General features: G+C 45.1%; 1 protein-coding gene across 1 annotated transcript in view; it reads right to left on the bottom strand.

The window, feature by feature from the left end:
• Window positions 1-5,343: 5,343 nt before the first annotated feature.
• LOC120317798 (cytochrome P450 2C23-like) overlaps window positions 5,344-13,889 on the bottom strand; it is a 30,419-nt gene continuing 21,873 nt past the window's right edge. The window contains exons 4-5 of the mRNA XM_039364673.1: window positions 8,942-9,102; window positions 5,344-5,495 (exon numbers count right to left, since the gene is read on the bottom strand). Of these exons, the coding sequence (XP_039220607.1) occupies window positions 5,346-5,495; window positions 8,942-9,102 (311 nt within the window). The 3' untranslated portion in view covers window positions 5,344-5,345. The remainder of the gene's footprint in view (window positions 5,496-8,941; window positions 9,103-13,889) is intronic.

Genomic DNA, 13,889 nt, shown 5'->3' on the forward strand with positions numbered 1-13,889 from the left:
TGAATTACCTCACGGCCGCCATTTTGAAAATTACTGAGGCCCAGACTGCCTGCAGGAACATTCCAGAGGGCAGTTTCTGACAATCTGAGGCAGAGGCCTCTAAATCTGACGAACCTTATCACCAGACAAGACTGATTGGATTGGGAAGGGCAAGCTCGTTCCGGAAGGACACACTGCCTACCAACCCCCCATTGCCCACCCCCCTCCCCGGGCCAGATCATCTCTGCTGGGGTCCCTTAGTAAGCTTACAACGCTGAGGGGGGGCATTTTTGCTGAGGTTGAGCCCAAAGCAGATTCATCATGGCAGAGAATTCTACCAACGAGCCGGCCAAGAGGAAACATCCAAATGAGGCAAGTGGAAAGAATACTTCCAAGCGAGCCAAGTCAAACAGAGCACAGATGAGGGAAGAGGAGTCCCACAGACTGAGGGCGGCCTCCCCAGGTCAGACAGGCACAACAGGAAAGTCCATTTTTGAACCCCTTTCCTCACATTGTGCCTCAGCCCCAGGGGCCTGGTCTCCCCCCAGGGGAATTTCACAACCAGAATCAGCCACAGGAGTGGCTCCAGGGACAGGTGTGACTGGCCAGGATACCCTTAATTTGGGCCCTCAGGCCACATTCACCCCCACTGCAGCAGGGCTTCGCCCCCCTGAGAACCAAACTCTAAATCCGGACTACCTTCAGTCCATGATAGCCCAGGCTGTGACTCAATTCATGGCTTCCAACGCCCCACAGCCACCCCCACAATCCATATATCATTCCCAATCTCCAGATATCATGGATGAACCTTCATCAGATCTAGAATCAACAGGGGCTGAACCATCGGGCCTGATTATGTCAGAGGACGAAGGTATCACTCCATCTAACCCCACCCTTCCTGTCGGTCTCTTTGACCATTCACTTTTTAATTCCCTGCTAATCAAGGCCTGCACAACTGCAAACCTCCCTCAAGAGCAGGAGACCCCACCTACAACATCCAAGGGTCCCCATGCCATATATACTGAGCCCTCAATCTCTCAGAATCATATCCCCTGCCCTCCTCTTTTTCTCAATATGGTTCAAAAACAATGGGAGAATTTAGGATCCCTCTCAAGTCCTGGTGCCATAGAGAAGACATTATTCAATGTTGCCCCTTCTCTGACCTCCCTATTGGAGATTCCTGAGATTGATGAGCCATTGAACTCATTGTTTCCCAATGCTAACATTCCTGGGGATATAAATGAGGCACTTAAGACAGAGGATAAAAAGATTGAGTCCGCATTACGTAGGTCCCATCTGGCATCAGCCTGGGCAACAAAGGCGGCAACATCCATGGCCTTCTTCGCCAGGGCGTCAGTCCTATGGTTACGTGAGCTCCAGGACATGATTCCTCCAGACCAGCTCAGAGCTCACCAAAATCTGGGTAAGTTAGTGGCTACGTCCCAGTATCTAGCTGAAGCTTCTCTGCACACGGCTAGATACACTGCCCGGACCATCGCTGCAGACATCTCAGCACGAAGGCTCCTTTGGCTCAGGAATTGGCGAGCAGACACCAAGGCCAAGTGGCGTCTGGCCTCTAAACCTTACACAGGTGGACATCTCTTTGGTAAGGCACTAGAACCATACTTAACGTTTGGACAAACGTAAAACTCTGGTTAACTCATCAAAGAAAGGAGATAAACACTCGGGGAACAGCATGTCACAGAGCAATTACAGGAGGCAGCCCTTTCGGCCAGCTCCATCCTGGGACTGGGCCCAGGCATCTCGCTATTCCTTTCAGAGACAAGAACGACAGCAAGATCATTCAGCATACAGAAGCAGACCACAGATCCAGGCCAAGTGGCCCTTTCGAGGCGCGGGGGGCCATTCCTTTAAACGAAGCAAGGGATCTCGCAGTCTCACCTCCCATAGGAGGCCGGCTGGCCCTTTATTCCAGCACTTGGGCAGCCACCACTACAGATGCATGGGTGTTAGACACTGTCACCCAAGGTCTGAGACTAGAATTTTGTTCTCAACCACCTGACAAATTCCGCTCTTGCCCTATTCCAACGAGCAGGTCCAGAGCTGATCTTATGTCAGAGGCCATAGCTCATTTATTACAAATACAAGCAATTGAACCAGTACCACAAGACCAAGAAGGACGAGGGTTTTACTCAAACCTCTTCGTCATTCCTAAGACTTTGGGGGGCTGGAGGGCAATCTTAGACTTGAAAGGTCTAAACCCTTACTTGAGGTATAAGAAGTTTAAGATGCAATCACTTCAATCAATCCTGGCCAGCATCAGGCAAGATGACTTTCTTACCTAAATAGACCTAACTGAGGCATATTTGCACATTCTTATTTTTCCTGACCACCGCAAATTCCTCAGATTCAGTTATGCCCAACACTACTACCAGTACAGAGCCCTACCATTTGGCCTCTCATCTGCACCGAGAGTATTTACAAAGGTGCTGGCAGTGCTTGCAGCCCACCTTAGACAAATTCCAATCAGAATTCAATGCTATTTAGATGACATACTAATTCAGTCATCATCATTCCAAAACCTCAGTCAGACCTCGCCCTAGCCATCAAGGTCTTTCAGGAGCACGGGTTTTCTGTTAATTTCCAGAAAAGTCATTCCGTACCAACAACCCGGCTCCTCCATTTGGGCGCTGTTATAGACACAGACAATTGTACTGTCTACCTATCTCAGGACCGACAGAACTCTATTCAGACTCTTGTACGTCGGATCCGAAGGGACAGAGTAGTCACATTGGCCTCCCTATCACAGCTACTGGGGAAGATGGTGTCCTGCGTGCAAATTGTGCCATGGGGACGTCTCCATGCCAGAGAATTACAGTGGCTTCTCCTTCCATTTCAGAGACTTCACATCAGCACATCCCACCAGACGGTCCGAGTCGAAGGGTGTTGAACTCCCTTTGATGGTGGGACTCCCCGGCTCTGTCACGGGGAGCAGAATTCAAAGAACCAGACAGGATTACCATTACTACAGATGCAAGCCTGTTTGGGTGGGAGGCACACCTCCACACGCACTGGGCTCAAGGTCGGTGGTCCAAGCAGGATCTAAAGAACAATATAAACTGGCTGGAACTCAGAGCCATACATATGGCCTTAAAGAGATTCAGCGATATAGTACAGGGCCAATATGTCCTGATTTTAACCGACAACATTACAGCCAAGGCCCATGTCAACAGACAAGGGGGGACAAGGTCCAGGCCTCTCATGCAGGAGGCCAAATTGCTGGGGTCTTGGGCGGAACTGAATCTTGCCTCCATCAGGGCGGAGCACATATCCGGAGTGACCAACCAGCAGGCGGACTCACTGAGCAGAGCCACCGTGGACCATTCCAAATGGCAGCTGGATCCGAAGGTGTTCAGAGAGATCGTGGACAGGTTTGGTTCCCCAACCTTAGACACTTTTGCCTCCCCAACCAACTCACAACTTCCCAGATTCCTTTCCAGGTTCCCATCTCCATCAGCGGAGGGAACAGATGCGCTCTGCAGTCCCTGGCCCAGGAAACTGCTCTATGCCTTCCCTCCCCTACCGCTTCTTCCTGCCACGATCAGGAAGATCCTTCGCGAACGAGCAGAGGTCCTCCTGGTTGCGCCGCATTGGCCGAGATGCTCTTGGTTCGCCGACCTGATGGAGCTCTCCGCATCCCCTCCATGGAGGATCCCAGCAAATCGCATCTCTCTCATTCAGGGGGAACTACGGCATCCGGACCCCCAATGGCTCCAGTTAACCATTTGGCACTTGAGAGGCAGGCCTTAGGCCAAGACTCATATTCGTCAAGGGTCATAGCTATGATCCAGCAATCCAGGCGACCCTCGATGAATAGAATATACGATGCCACGTGGGAAAGCTTCTGTAATTGGTGTTCGGTTCACAAAATTGACCTTTTGGCGGTTTCAGTGCCAGTTATCCTGGAGTTCCTGATGGATGGTCTGGACAAAGGGCTTTCCACAAGCACCATCCGCAGGCAGGTAGCAGCACTTGCCACAGTTATTTCCTGCGGCAATGAATCCTTAACACATCACCCTATGATACGCTCCTTCCTAAAGGGAGCTAACAACGCCAGACCTCCAACTGTACATAGATACCCCTCTTGGGATCTTCATCAGGTTTTACAGGCTCTTGTTTCACCACCCTTTGAACCTATTGACACTTGTTTGTTCAAACAGTTATTGATGAAGGTGGCATTTCTTGTTGCTGTAACTTCAGCCAGAAGGATCTCTGAACTGGCTGCTCTTTCAGTGAGGAAGGACCTGTGTACTTTCCATAAGGACAGGGTAATCCTTAGGCTAGACCCCTCCTTCGTGCCCAAGGTTAATTCCTTGTATCATAGATCTCAGGAAATAGTTTTGCCGGACTTCTGTCCTAACCCATCTAATGATATAGAGGTTCAGTGGAGCAAATTGGATGTGCGCAGGGTCTTATATTGTTATATACAGAGAACCTCATCCTTCCGCAAAACAGAGGCTCTGTTTGTGTCCTTTCACCCTTCGTCACTAGGACAGAAGGTTTCTTCACACACAATAGGCAGGTGGATTAGAGCTTGTATTTCTCTGGCATACCAGACTCAGTCACTGCAAGCTCCTAGGCATATCACGGCCCATTCCACCCGGGGCGCAGCCACTACAGCTGCCTGGTCTACCCAGGCCTCCATAGAGGAAATTTGTAGAGCAGCAACATGGGCATCGCCCTCTTCCTTTGTCCGTCACTACAAGATGGATATATATGCCTCTTCTACAGCTTCATTTGGCCACAAGGTTCTAGAACATGCATTAACATTGGATGGGACCCAGGCCCAATCTAATTCCCCACCCTAGGGACACAGGGCTTTGGTATGTCCCATCCATGGGTTCTCCATCCAATCATGCTGGAGAAAGGGGCATTGTCTTACCTGAACGCCTTTTCTCAGCATGATGATGGAGAATCCACTCCCTCCCATAAGGTCAGTTGGCCTAGTTCCTATATTGATCAGACGCGTCGGACTAAAGTCTGAGTATCGCCTAAGCCTAAAATTGGGGTGCAGTTGGCACAAAGGGGGCGGTACTAAATTTCAGACTTAGTCTAATTGGACCAGATAGATTAAGACAACCCATCCGTGGATTCTCCATCATCATGCTGAGAAAAGGCGTTCAGGTAAGATAACGCCCCTTTCTCTTTCATGATTCAATCAGATTCTCTCAATGATTTTGCCATTTATCTATGCATGTTCTGGGGGTGCCCATCTTGAATCTGGGAACAGGTATAGTTAGTGGCAAGGGCAGGCAGGAAGAACAGCACCCATGAGCATAGCTGAGGTAATTCAGCCTTACAAGTAACTCTTGAAGACCCCAAATCACTAAATCACCCATAGCTCCTCAGTTACCTGCAGAGAAAGGCAAGCAGGCATCCTTCTTTTGGAATTTACCCTTCTTGTCCAAGAAATGAGCTGGGTCAAACTGTTCAGGATCTTCCCAGAAGAGAGGATCAAAGTGTACTGAAATGCCTAATGGAAGAACAGTTGTGCCCTTTAAGGAGACAAGAAGATACAAAAAGCAAAAGTGGATATTTTCCCATTTAAAAAAATGAGCTGTTTTTAATTTTTTCAAAAATAGAACTCCTTGGAAGGTAAAAAAAGTAACATTGATACAATTTACAAGATTGAACCTTGCCCGGTTTTTGACCAAAGCATATTCCCAAGATTAAAAACCTTACAAAAATTATGTTACTTGAAATGAAGGGCATAACAAGACTGATTTGCTTGCTATGTTTCATGAATGTAAACTACATTTATCCCAATGCATATTATTAAAATTTACAAATTTGGGATGACAAGTAGAATTCAAGGTAGTTCCTAAATTTTGAAGTTATACTCCTGTTTCCTAAGTTAACAAAACAAAACTAATAAGAAGAAATTTGAGTGACATTATTATAAATGCATGAGCATTTTAAAGTTATCTATTCAACATCTTACTCCTTTTCTCTAACAAAAAAAAATCTTACTTTGAATTATTTTAGAAATGCTCCCTTGTTGTGTTAATATTATGTTGCCTTGGTACATTGGCATTATTTTTCTTTAGAGCAGCGGTTCTCAACCTATGGGTTGCGACCCCATTTGGGGTCGATCAACCATTTCACAGGGGTTGCCAAGCAAGGGTGTCCGCCATTTTTTCCCCTTTTCCAGCGGGTGCCTTACCTCCCTTGGGCTGGGCCAGCTGGTGGCCCAGTCGGTGGTCGGCCTGCTCCGTCTCTGCCGCTTGCCAGCTACGCCTCGGCCGGCACAGGGGGCGGCATCATGCATGTGCGGCGCTCCTGGGCAGGGAAAGTCCTCAACTTACAACCGGTTTAGTCCTCGACTTATGACCGGTTGGGAGTCACGGCATTAAAAAGGTTGAGAACCACTGCTTTAGAGGCTTTGACCCATGTCTCTTTATCCAGAATGAGGTTGGGGATTAAAACATTCCAAACCAATACAGAAGGCATGGACAGAAACAATGGGTGCCTACTTAGCTCATTACAAGTAGTCAACAGTTCATTTAGTGAGTGTTTGAAGTTACATCAGCACTGAAAAAGAGACTTATGACTGTTTTTCACACTTACGACCGTTGCAGCAGCCCCATGGTCATGTGATCAGAATTCAGAGGCAACTGATTCTTATTTATCATGGTTGCAGTGTCCCAGGAGTCGTGTGATCACTTTTTGCAACTTCTGACAAGCAGAGTCAATGGGGAAGCCAGGTTCACTTAACAATCACGTCATTACCTAAACAACTGTAGTGATTCACTTAACAAGTATGGCAAGAAAGATTGTAAAATGTGGCAAAATTCACTTAAAAATGTCTTTCTTAGCAACCTAAACTTTGGACTCAGTTATGGTCATAAATCAAGGACTACCTGTCCACTTGCTTACTGATAATGTTGTACTTGGTCTGCACCATTCTCTGGCAGACCTTCCTTTCAGCTTGTTTTTTTCTTGCAGACATTTCATTACCAGATTAATAATATCATCTGTGTTCTGAAATGGGAAATGAAGTTGGTTTGCTGTTTTACAGCCTTCTGTGGATTTGGGGAGATTTTTTTTTTTCTTCCTTGACTGTTCCTGCTTATTTGAGTGTTAGTTGAAGGGTGTGATGGGGAGGATGCGCTCAGGGCTGTTGCCTCTTGCTTTGGCCTTTGAGGCAGATTGAAACAGGAGACTACAATCCTCCAAGCAGTTCCCACTCCCAACCTAATTTTGACGCAAAACAAAACGAAAAACAGTATTCAAATCTGGCCATTCTGTCACTATGCAGCCCCTGAAATCTTTTTCAAAAGTTGCCAATTGAATTATAGTTTAAGTGCAAATTGAATGGATGGGATGGGATGGATTTAATTTATTTTAAGGCAATTAAATCACATTCAGTTTTTGTCCTGGCCCCAACATTTTAAGGAACACATCAAAAGATCATTATCTTCAGAACGGTCAGTCCCCCAAAAGATAACATTCCTCTGCTCTACATCTTTATCTACCACCATGTTTTCCCCAAAATAAGACGGGGTCTTATTTTTTTTTTACCTCCAAAAGAGGTACCAAGTCTTATTTTTAAGGGGTGACTTTTCCACTCACCTCTGGCACTGACAGCCCTACCCAGCTGGCCCACTTCTTCTGCAATGTCCCCAGGCCTGCATTTCGCTTCAGAGGCCTTCCAGAAAGGCCTCTGACTGCAAAATGCAAACCTGGGGATGCTGCAGAAGAAGTGGGCAGGTGAGGAGGAGCCTGGTTGCAAGGGTAAGTGGGTGCCGAGCATGTGAAGCAGTTCCACCCCCCACCCCCACTCTAGCTTGATTTTTAAGCATGCACCTCATCCCAAAACTAGGGCTTATTTTGGGGGTAGGGCTTATATTAGACCAAAAATCAAGTTAGGGCTTCTTTTCCAGATAGGTCTTAGTTTTGGGGGAACATAGTACCAAGCTGACTTTGCTAACTCCTGATCCTCTTAAGGAGTGAGTTTGTTTGTTTACAATGGCCACTACTCCTAGGAGCTTCATATTTTGCTATAGCATTTGTGGCAGAGTTGGGAGACGTCAGTTCTTTTGCTTTCTGCTTTATCAATAGTACAAATTACTCACCCCCATGGGCATCTCAAGAAAACGGGGCACAAGTGATTAACTGAAACCCTGTCTTTTTTGTACTAGTGTGTGAAGTAGCCTTGCAAAGGAAACACCCTTGTAATGTACCTTTTGTAATTTAAGAAGGAAGCAATCAATATAGTCTCTCGGATTCTCTGGATCCAGGGTCTTCTTGTGAGCATCCACTTCATTCCTAATGAACTTACAGACCTTTTGACAGAGAAGACTTTATTATGAGGTCCAGGAAGGAATGTTATGTATAATATCTCCAGATATTATACATAACATGAAAGACGTTCAGCATTTCCTGAGCTTTGCAAATTTTTACAGGAAGTTCATTCCTAACTTTGCACACAAAATTAAGCCTCTCAATTGTTGAAAAAGAAAGTATTGTACATCTGAAACATGGTAATAGTAAAAATTAATCATTGCCAGTTCATGTCTTATGCTCTGCTTTAAAAGCTACATAGGAAAATTCATTTGTCTATAAAGTGCTCTTTTATTTATATATTTTTAAAAATAAACAATATACAAGACCAGTTATGGACATTTCCATGGTTTTCTGTTGTGCCTCCTGACCAAATGAATATAAAATATGTATGCTCATGGACACTAAGCTTATTCAGTTATGTTTTTTCTCTTTCTTTATGTCTCCTCAGTTGCTACTATGAGAAATAGTGGAATGAAAGTAGAATAGTCATGGAAGATTTAAAAAGCAATTGTTTATGAATGCCACTCTGAAGTGGTAGTAGTCAGAATAGTTAGCTCAGAAGAAGCAGGGCTGAAGCATTATATATTCAATAACTGGAAAGAATCACTGGTAAGCAGAAAACCCTGCTTGCAGAAGCACATAAAAATCAACATACCAGTCCAGGAACAGTCAGAAACAATTCTGAAAATGCCTCCAAGATTGCCAATAGTTCAGAGAAGGTTTTGCCTTCATAAGTCAGTTGATTCCCAAAGACAACAAAGCATAAAACATTAGAAGAAGCAGCTCTGATAGGTAGGACTATATCAAACTGTTGACCTGTAACATCAAATGGAAAGAATAGATTGTGTGACCACATTTTGCATTTCCAAAACTTTTTCTTAATGAGTGACCTTTCAAAGTTACTACCTATCTGGAAAAAGGGAATTATGATCTGATTCTGAAGTTCTGACAATCTCCCCACCCCCTCCCATTATCACATGACTGTACTTAAGGTGCTTGGCAAGATGACTGCATTTACAGCCATTTGCAAGGTCATTTTTTGATGGTTGGTAAAACTATGCTATAGTGAACAATTGTGCAGCAGCATTTTCTAGATTTATGAACCAATATTTTTTGGACATAATTGACAAATTTGTGGTGCTTTATTTGGCCAGCATCTTGATTTACTCTGAGAATGCAGAGCCATATGAAGCATGTTAGGAAGTTGTTGCAAATGCTAAGGGAGAATAAGCTGTTTGCCAAGCTTGAAAAGTGTGCTTTTGACCTCCAGCAATTGGACTATTTGATCTAAGGGATTTTAACCAATGGTCTCCAGAAATTATACATAACATGAAAGACGTTCAGCATTTCCTGAGCTTTGCAAATTTTTACAGGAAGTTCATTCCTAACTTTGCACACAAAGTTGAGCCTCTCAATTGTTGAAAAAGAAAGCGAAGTTTGCTTGGATGGAGAGGGAGCAGTCTTCATTTCAAGAGTTAAAACAGCTGTTTGCTGCTCAGCCACTTACCCACCACCATGATGCTTTGAAGCATCTTTGACCCATCAATGACCTTAGGAGCAGTTCTAAAAGCGGTCATGACTTTAGGAGCAGTATTCTTACAAAAGAAGGAGGGTGATTACATCCTTCTGCCTTTTACTCTAAAACATTAACAGCTCCAGAAAAAAATTATAACAAGGAGCTGCTACATGTAAAGGTGGCTTTTGAGCAACAATGGTACTGGCTGGAAGGTTCTTCTTTCCCAATGGAAGTTTGCAAATACTACAAGTTTGCAGTTGTTGCAGAAAACTCAATTGCTTTCCCCAAGACACATGAGGTAGAATTAGTTTTTCTCTTGCTTTGACTTTTATATTACCTATGGATTGCATAATTTGTTGCCAGATGCTGTGATGTCTCCATTAGGTGACTCCCCAGATTCCTCCTCAGATGTCAGCTCAGGGAAAGTTGAGCCCATTTCTGGCACATTAGGAACTGAGTTAACTGATGGCTCTGAACTGTCCGAAAGTTTGCAGTGGCAGAGAGCCAGCAAAGAGGAGGAGGAACTGCCTTCTGCACTTGATTCAAAAATATGCAGGGCAGGGAAAAGGCAGGAGCAGTGGAGATTAGCCAGACTACTCAAGAAGGGGAAACCCCACCCATCTTGTTGGGCTGCTTCAGAAAGTTGGCTATTTATCACATCAGACAGATGGAGGCATTGCTGGGAACAACGTGTTGGTTTTCTAGCTATTTATTTGATCATTTTGATTCCTGCTTCACTCTGGATTGACACCGTGTTTGGAATTGTGCCTTGGAGACTCTGAACTTTTCTTGCCACGTGAGCTCTCTTGTGTGTGGATTTAAGTTTTGCCTGGTGGAGTTATTTTGTTTGAGCAACTTTCAGTTGCTTTGTGGACTATTAGGCCATTGCTCTATGGACTAAACTTGGCCTGCTTGTGACTGGACTTAATTGGGATAGTTTTGAGTTTTGCTGAAGGGAATTGCTGGAGAATATTAATATATTCACTAAACCACAGTTATAGGTGTATGTGAGTTAGTGGGGCAGCACAGATCCTCTATCTCACAAGTCTGAATATCTTCAGTCTTGCAAAAATAGGCACCAACCCCCATGAGAATTTTATAGCCTTGTAACTTTGGTTGACAACACACAGGTACTATCAAAGAAACTTTAGGATAGGAAAAACAGATCCAGGATTTGTTCACCAGAATCAAGACTCAGAAGCAGAAAAATCCATACATGTGGGCCCGAATGGGTAACCTCTGGATCTGCATTTTCAGTGGAAAAAGGAATCTGTGACATAAGAGCAGGATCTTTGTGCCTGTATCTTTAAGAGAAGAAATGCTATAGCTTTTCCATGAGATGGCTGGAAGAATCTTCAAGTCCCTGCAAAGAGTGCTAAGAGACTTTTTGTAGGCTTGCTGACAGCAGACATCAAAGGCAGCACGCCAAATATGCAGAAGAGCTAAGTCCATAACATGGCAAATCAGCAGACTTTTACTGTCCCTAAAAACACCTCTTCCCAGTTTTGGCATATAGTGTCAATTGACTTTATAACAGACTTGATGTCAACTCTACAATGAACCTGGCTGCAGCCATTTCTTTAATGCTAAGTTGCCACAGGAGTGGGAAGGCAATGGAGGATTTCTACAAGTCAAAACATTTTACTGTCCCATGGGAACCAAGGTCATTTCTGTCAATTAGATAGGGGCTGGAGGGTTGAGTTAGAAAGCTCGCAAAACTATTCTATTGGGGAATGTAGCTGATTGCATAGCTCTGTAGTGGGAAGTTCAGCTTTGTAATATTGTTGCTTCTGAAGGAAACTTCAGACTTGGTTTCACTTTTGATCACTCCAATACTTTGTAACTAATAAAGATGTTCCTTGAAGAAGTCCAAGCCTCGGAGTTCTGCATTATTCGTCTCTGTCTATTGGAACCATGACATTAAACCAAGTCTCCTAAAACCTTTCCATTTTTGGGGGGGTGCTGGGCCCCGGCTGCCTACCCATCACTTTTGGGACTCGGCAAAGATTTGAGGCTGGAGATGAGAAACAGAGCCAATGCTGGCTGCAACAGAGCTTCAGCCATTGGAGTGGGAGCAGGAGCTCAGTCACCAAGGAGGCATCGCTGGCAGGGGCTCGGCCAAAGTTCAGGTTGATCCAACCTGGGTAGCTGGTACCACAGGAAGGAAGTACAGTCCTAGCGGACCTCAGCACAGGAGTACTCCTGTTGCTGCTCCTGTCTCAGGGTCCTTTGTCAGTGACACAGAAGAAGAGTAAGGGGACTACTGGATGGGATGGCTCTGGGGATTGGAAGTTCCAGTCTGTAGTCCTCAACCCTTCAGTCAAGCAGCTGAAGGAAAAATTCAGCTGTCTGGAGGTAAAGGATATAACTTCTACTGCTCAATGTGTATCTGTGGCATGTGGGGAAAACCCAAGGATTATCCATCCCTTCCCCCCCTCACTGGAATCCCAGTCAGATTGCTGAAGCCCACACTGCATCTCCTGTTCCCCAATTTGCTGTGATGTCCAGCCCTGGATTGACCCAACCAAACCCTCAGACATACCGCCGAGCTGCAAGTCCTGGAGCCCAACCAAGTGAAATCTGGAGAGTGATTTGACCATGTCCCCAGGACCAATGGCCAGCCCATCAACCGGTATATCTGGCCCCACAGCCATTGGAGCCCCCTTCCATTAAGCCCACCTTCAATGGGGACTCCGAGAAGTTATCTTTCTTCCTAAATGAAGACTATGCCTATGTCTATCCGGATGATGCCATAATGGGGAATGCTATGATGGCAAATTTAGAGGGAGAGACAGCCAAGTGGGTGACCAACCTCCATGATGAAGGGGCTCCAGGATGTTATTCATAGAACAGCTGAGGGCCCGCTTTGAAAATGAATATTTAATCCTGATGTCAGAGAAGGAAATCACTGTTTGAAACAGAGGGTCCGCTCTGCTAAAAAATATGTTTGAGAATCCAGAAGATTGGCTCATAGTTAGGGCAATGGCCAGAATGTTCACTGATCAACTATTTCAAGCAAGGGCTGAACCACAACTTGTTCCAAGCCTGCATTTATCTGGGCATTCCCAACCAGCTATGGGACTGCTATAACCTGGTAGTGACTCTAGACATCAAATTGGACTGCCCTGGAAAGTCAAGCCCAGCCAAACCTAAACCATGACATGTTCAAGAGAAATGTCTTTTTGGCCAACATTCCCAAGCATCTACCAGAACTCCCATCAAGTGCTACCGATGCAGTCAAATGTGTGACCGTGCTGTGGAATGCCCAGCTGCTACCCTCCAGGCCACTGCTAAGCTGCATAAAGCTCCATGGGGAGTAAAAGAGAAGTCCAAATGGGCCCATCAGGATCCGGTCATGGAGATCTCCTCTCCTACCAAACTCGAGGAGAAAATCCTGCCTGGGCAACAACAGGCACCAGTGCCTTATGAAAGTGATGAGGATGATGAAGACAACCTTATGGTAAGTCAACCCATCCCATCTTTTGCTATTCCTGCCAAGATTATAGTGCTGAAAACGGGCTCAGACTGATTTGGACGTTTTAATAGACTCAGGCTGCACCAGATGCTTCATTAACTTGCCCACCATTCTTAAGTTGGAAATTCGCACCAAATTGCTGCGAGGTTTGAACAAGTGGATGGGCCGCTTATCAGAGGTTCCCCAGCAATGTACCTAACAGAGCATTGCATCTGGAAATGGGACAACATTGGGACAACATTATTTGCTTCATGGTAGTCCCCAAGATGAAAGAAACAGTAATTCTAGGCTTGGCTAGGCTGGACAAATGGCGCCCAAATATTTGGTGGGAGGATGGCATGCGAACTTTTGTGAATAGGACCTCTCCCACCAACCAACTTCACTGAGATAAAGGGGGCTGCTGCCATTGGAGCCGAGAGAGAGCCTATCAAAACATTAATAGCTGCTATTGATGGATTTCTACCAAAAAGACAAATAAAGAATAACTTAAGAATAGTTTTAGATAGTTTGGAATATTATGAAATGTACCCAGGGAAACAAATGGTATTAATTTTCTTAGATCAAAAAACATTTGATAATATCAATTGGCAATTCATGATACAACAACTAAAC

This window comes from Crotalus tigris, unplaced genomic scaffold (assembly GCF_016545835.1).
Source record: "Crotalus tigris isolate CLP2741 ecotype Arizona unplaced genomic scaffold, ASM1654583v1 scf7180000019826.329540, whole genome shotgun sequence".
In the NCBI taxonomy this organism is placed as follows: Eukaryota; Metazoa; Chordata; class Lepidosauria; order Squamata; family Viperidae; genus Crotalus; species Crotalus tigris.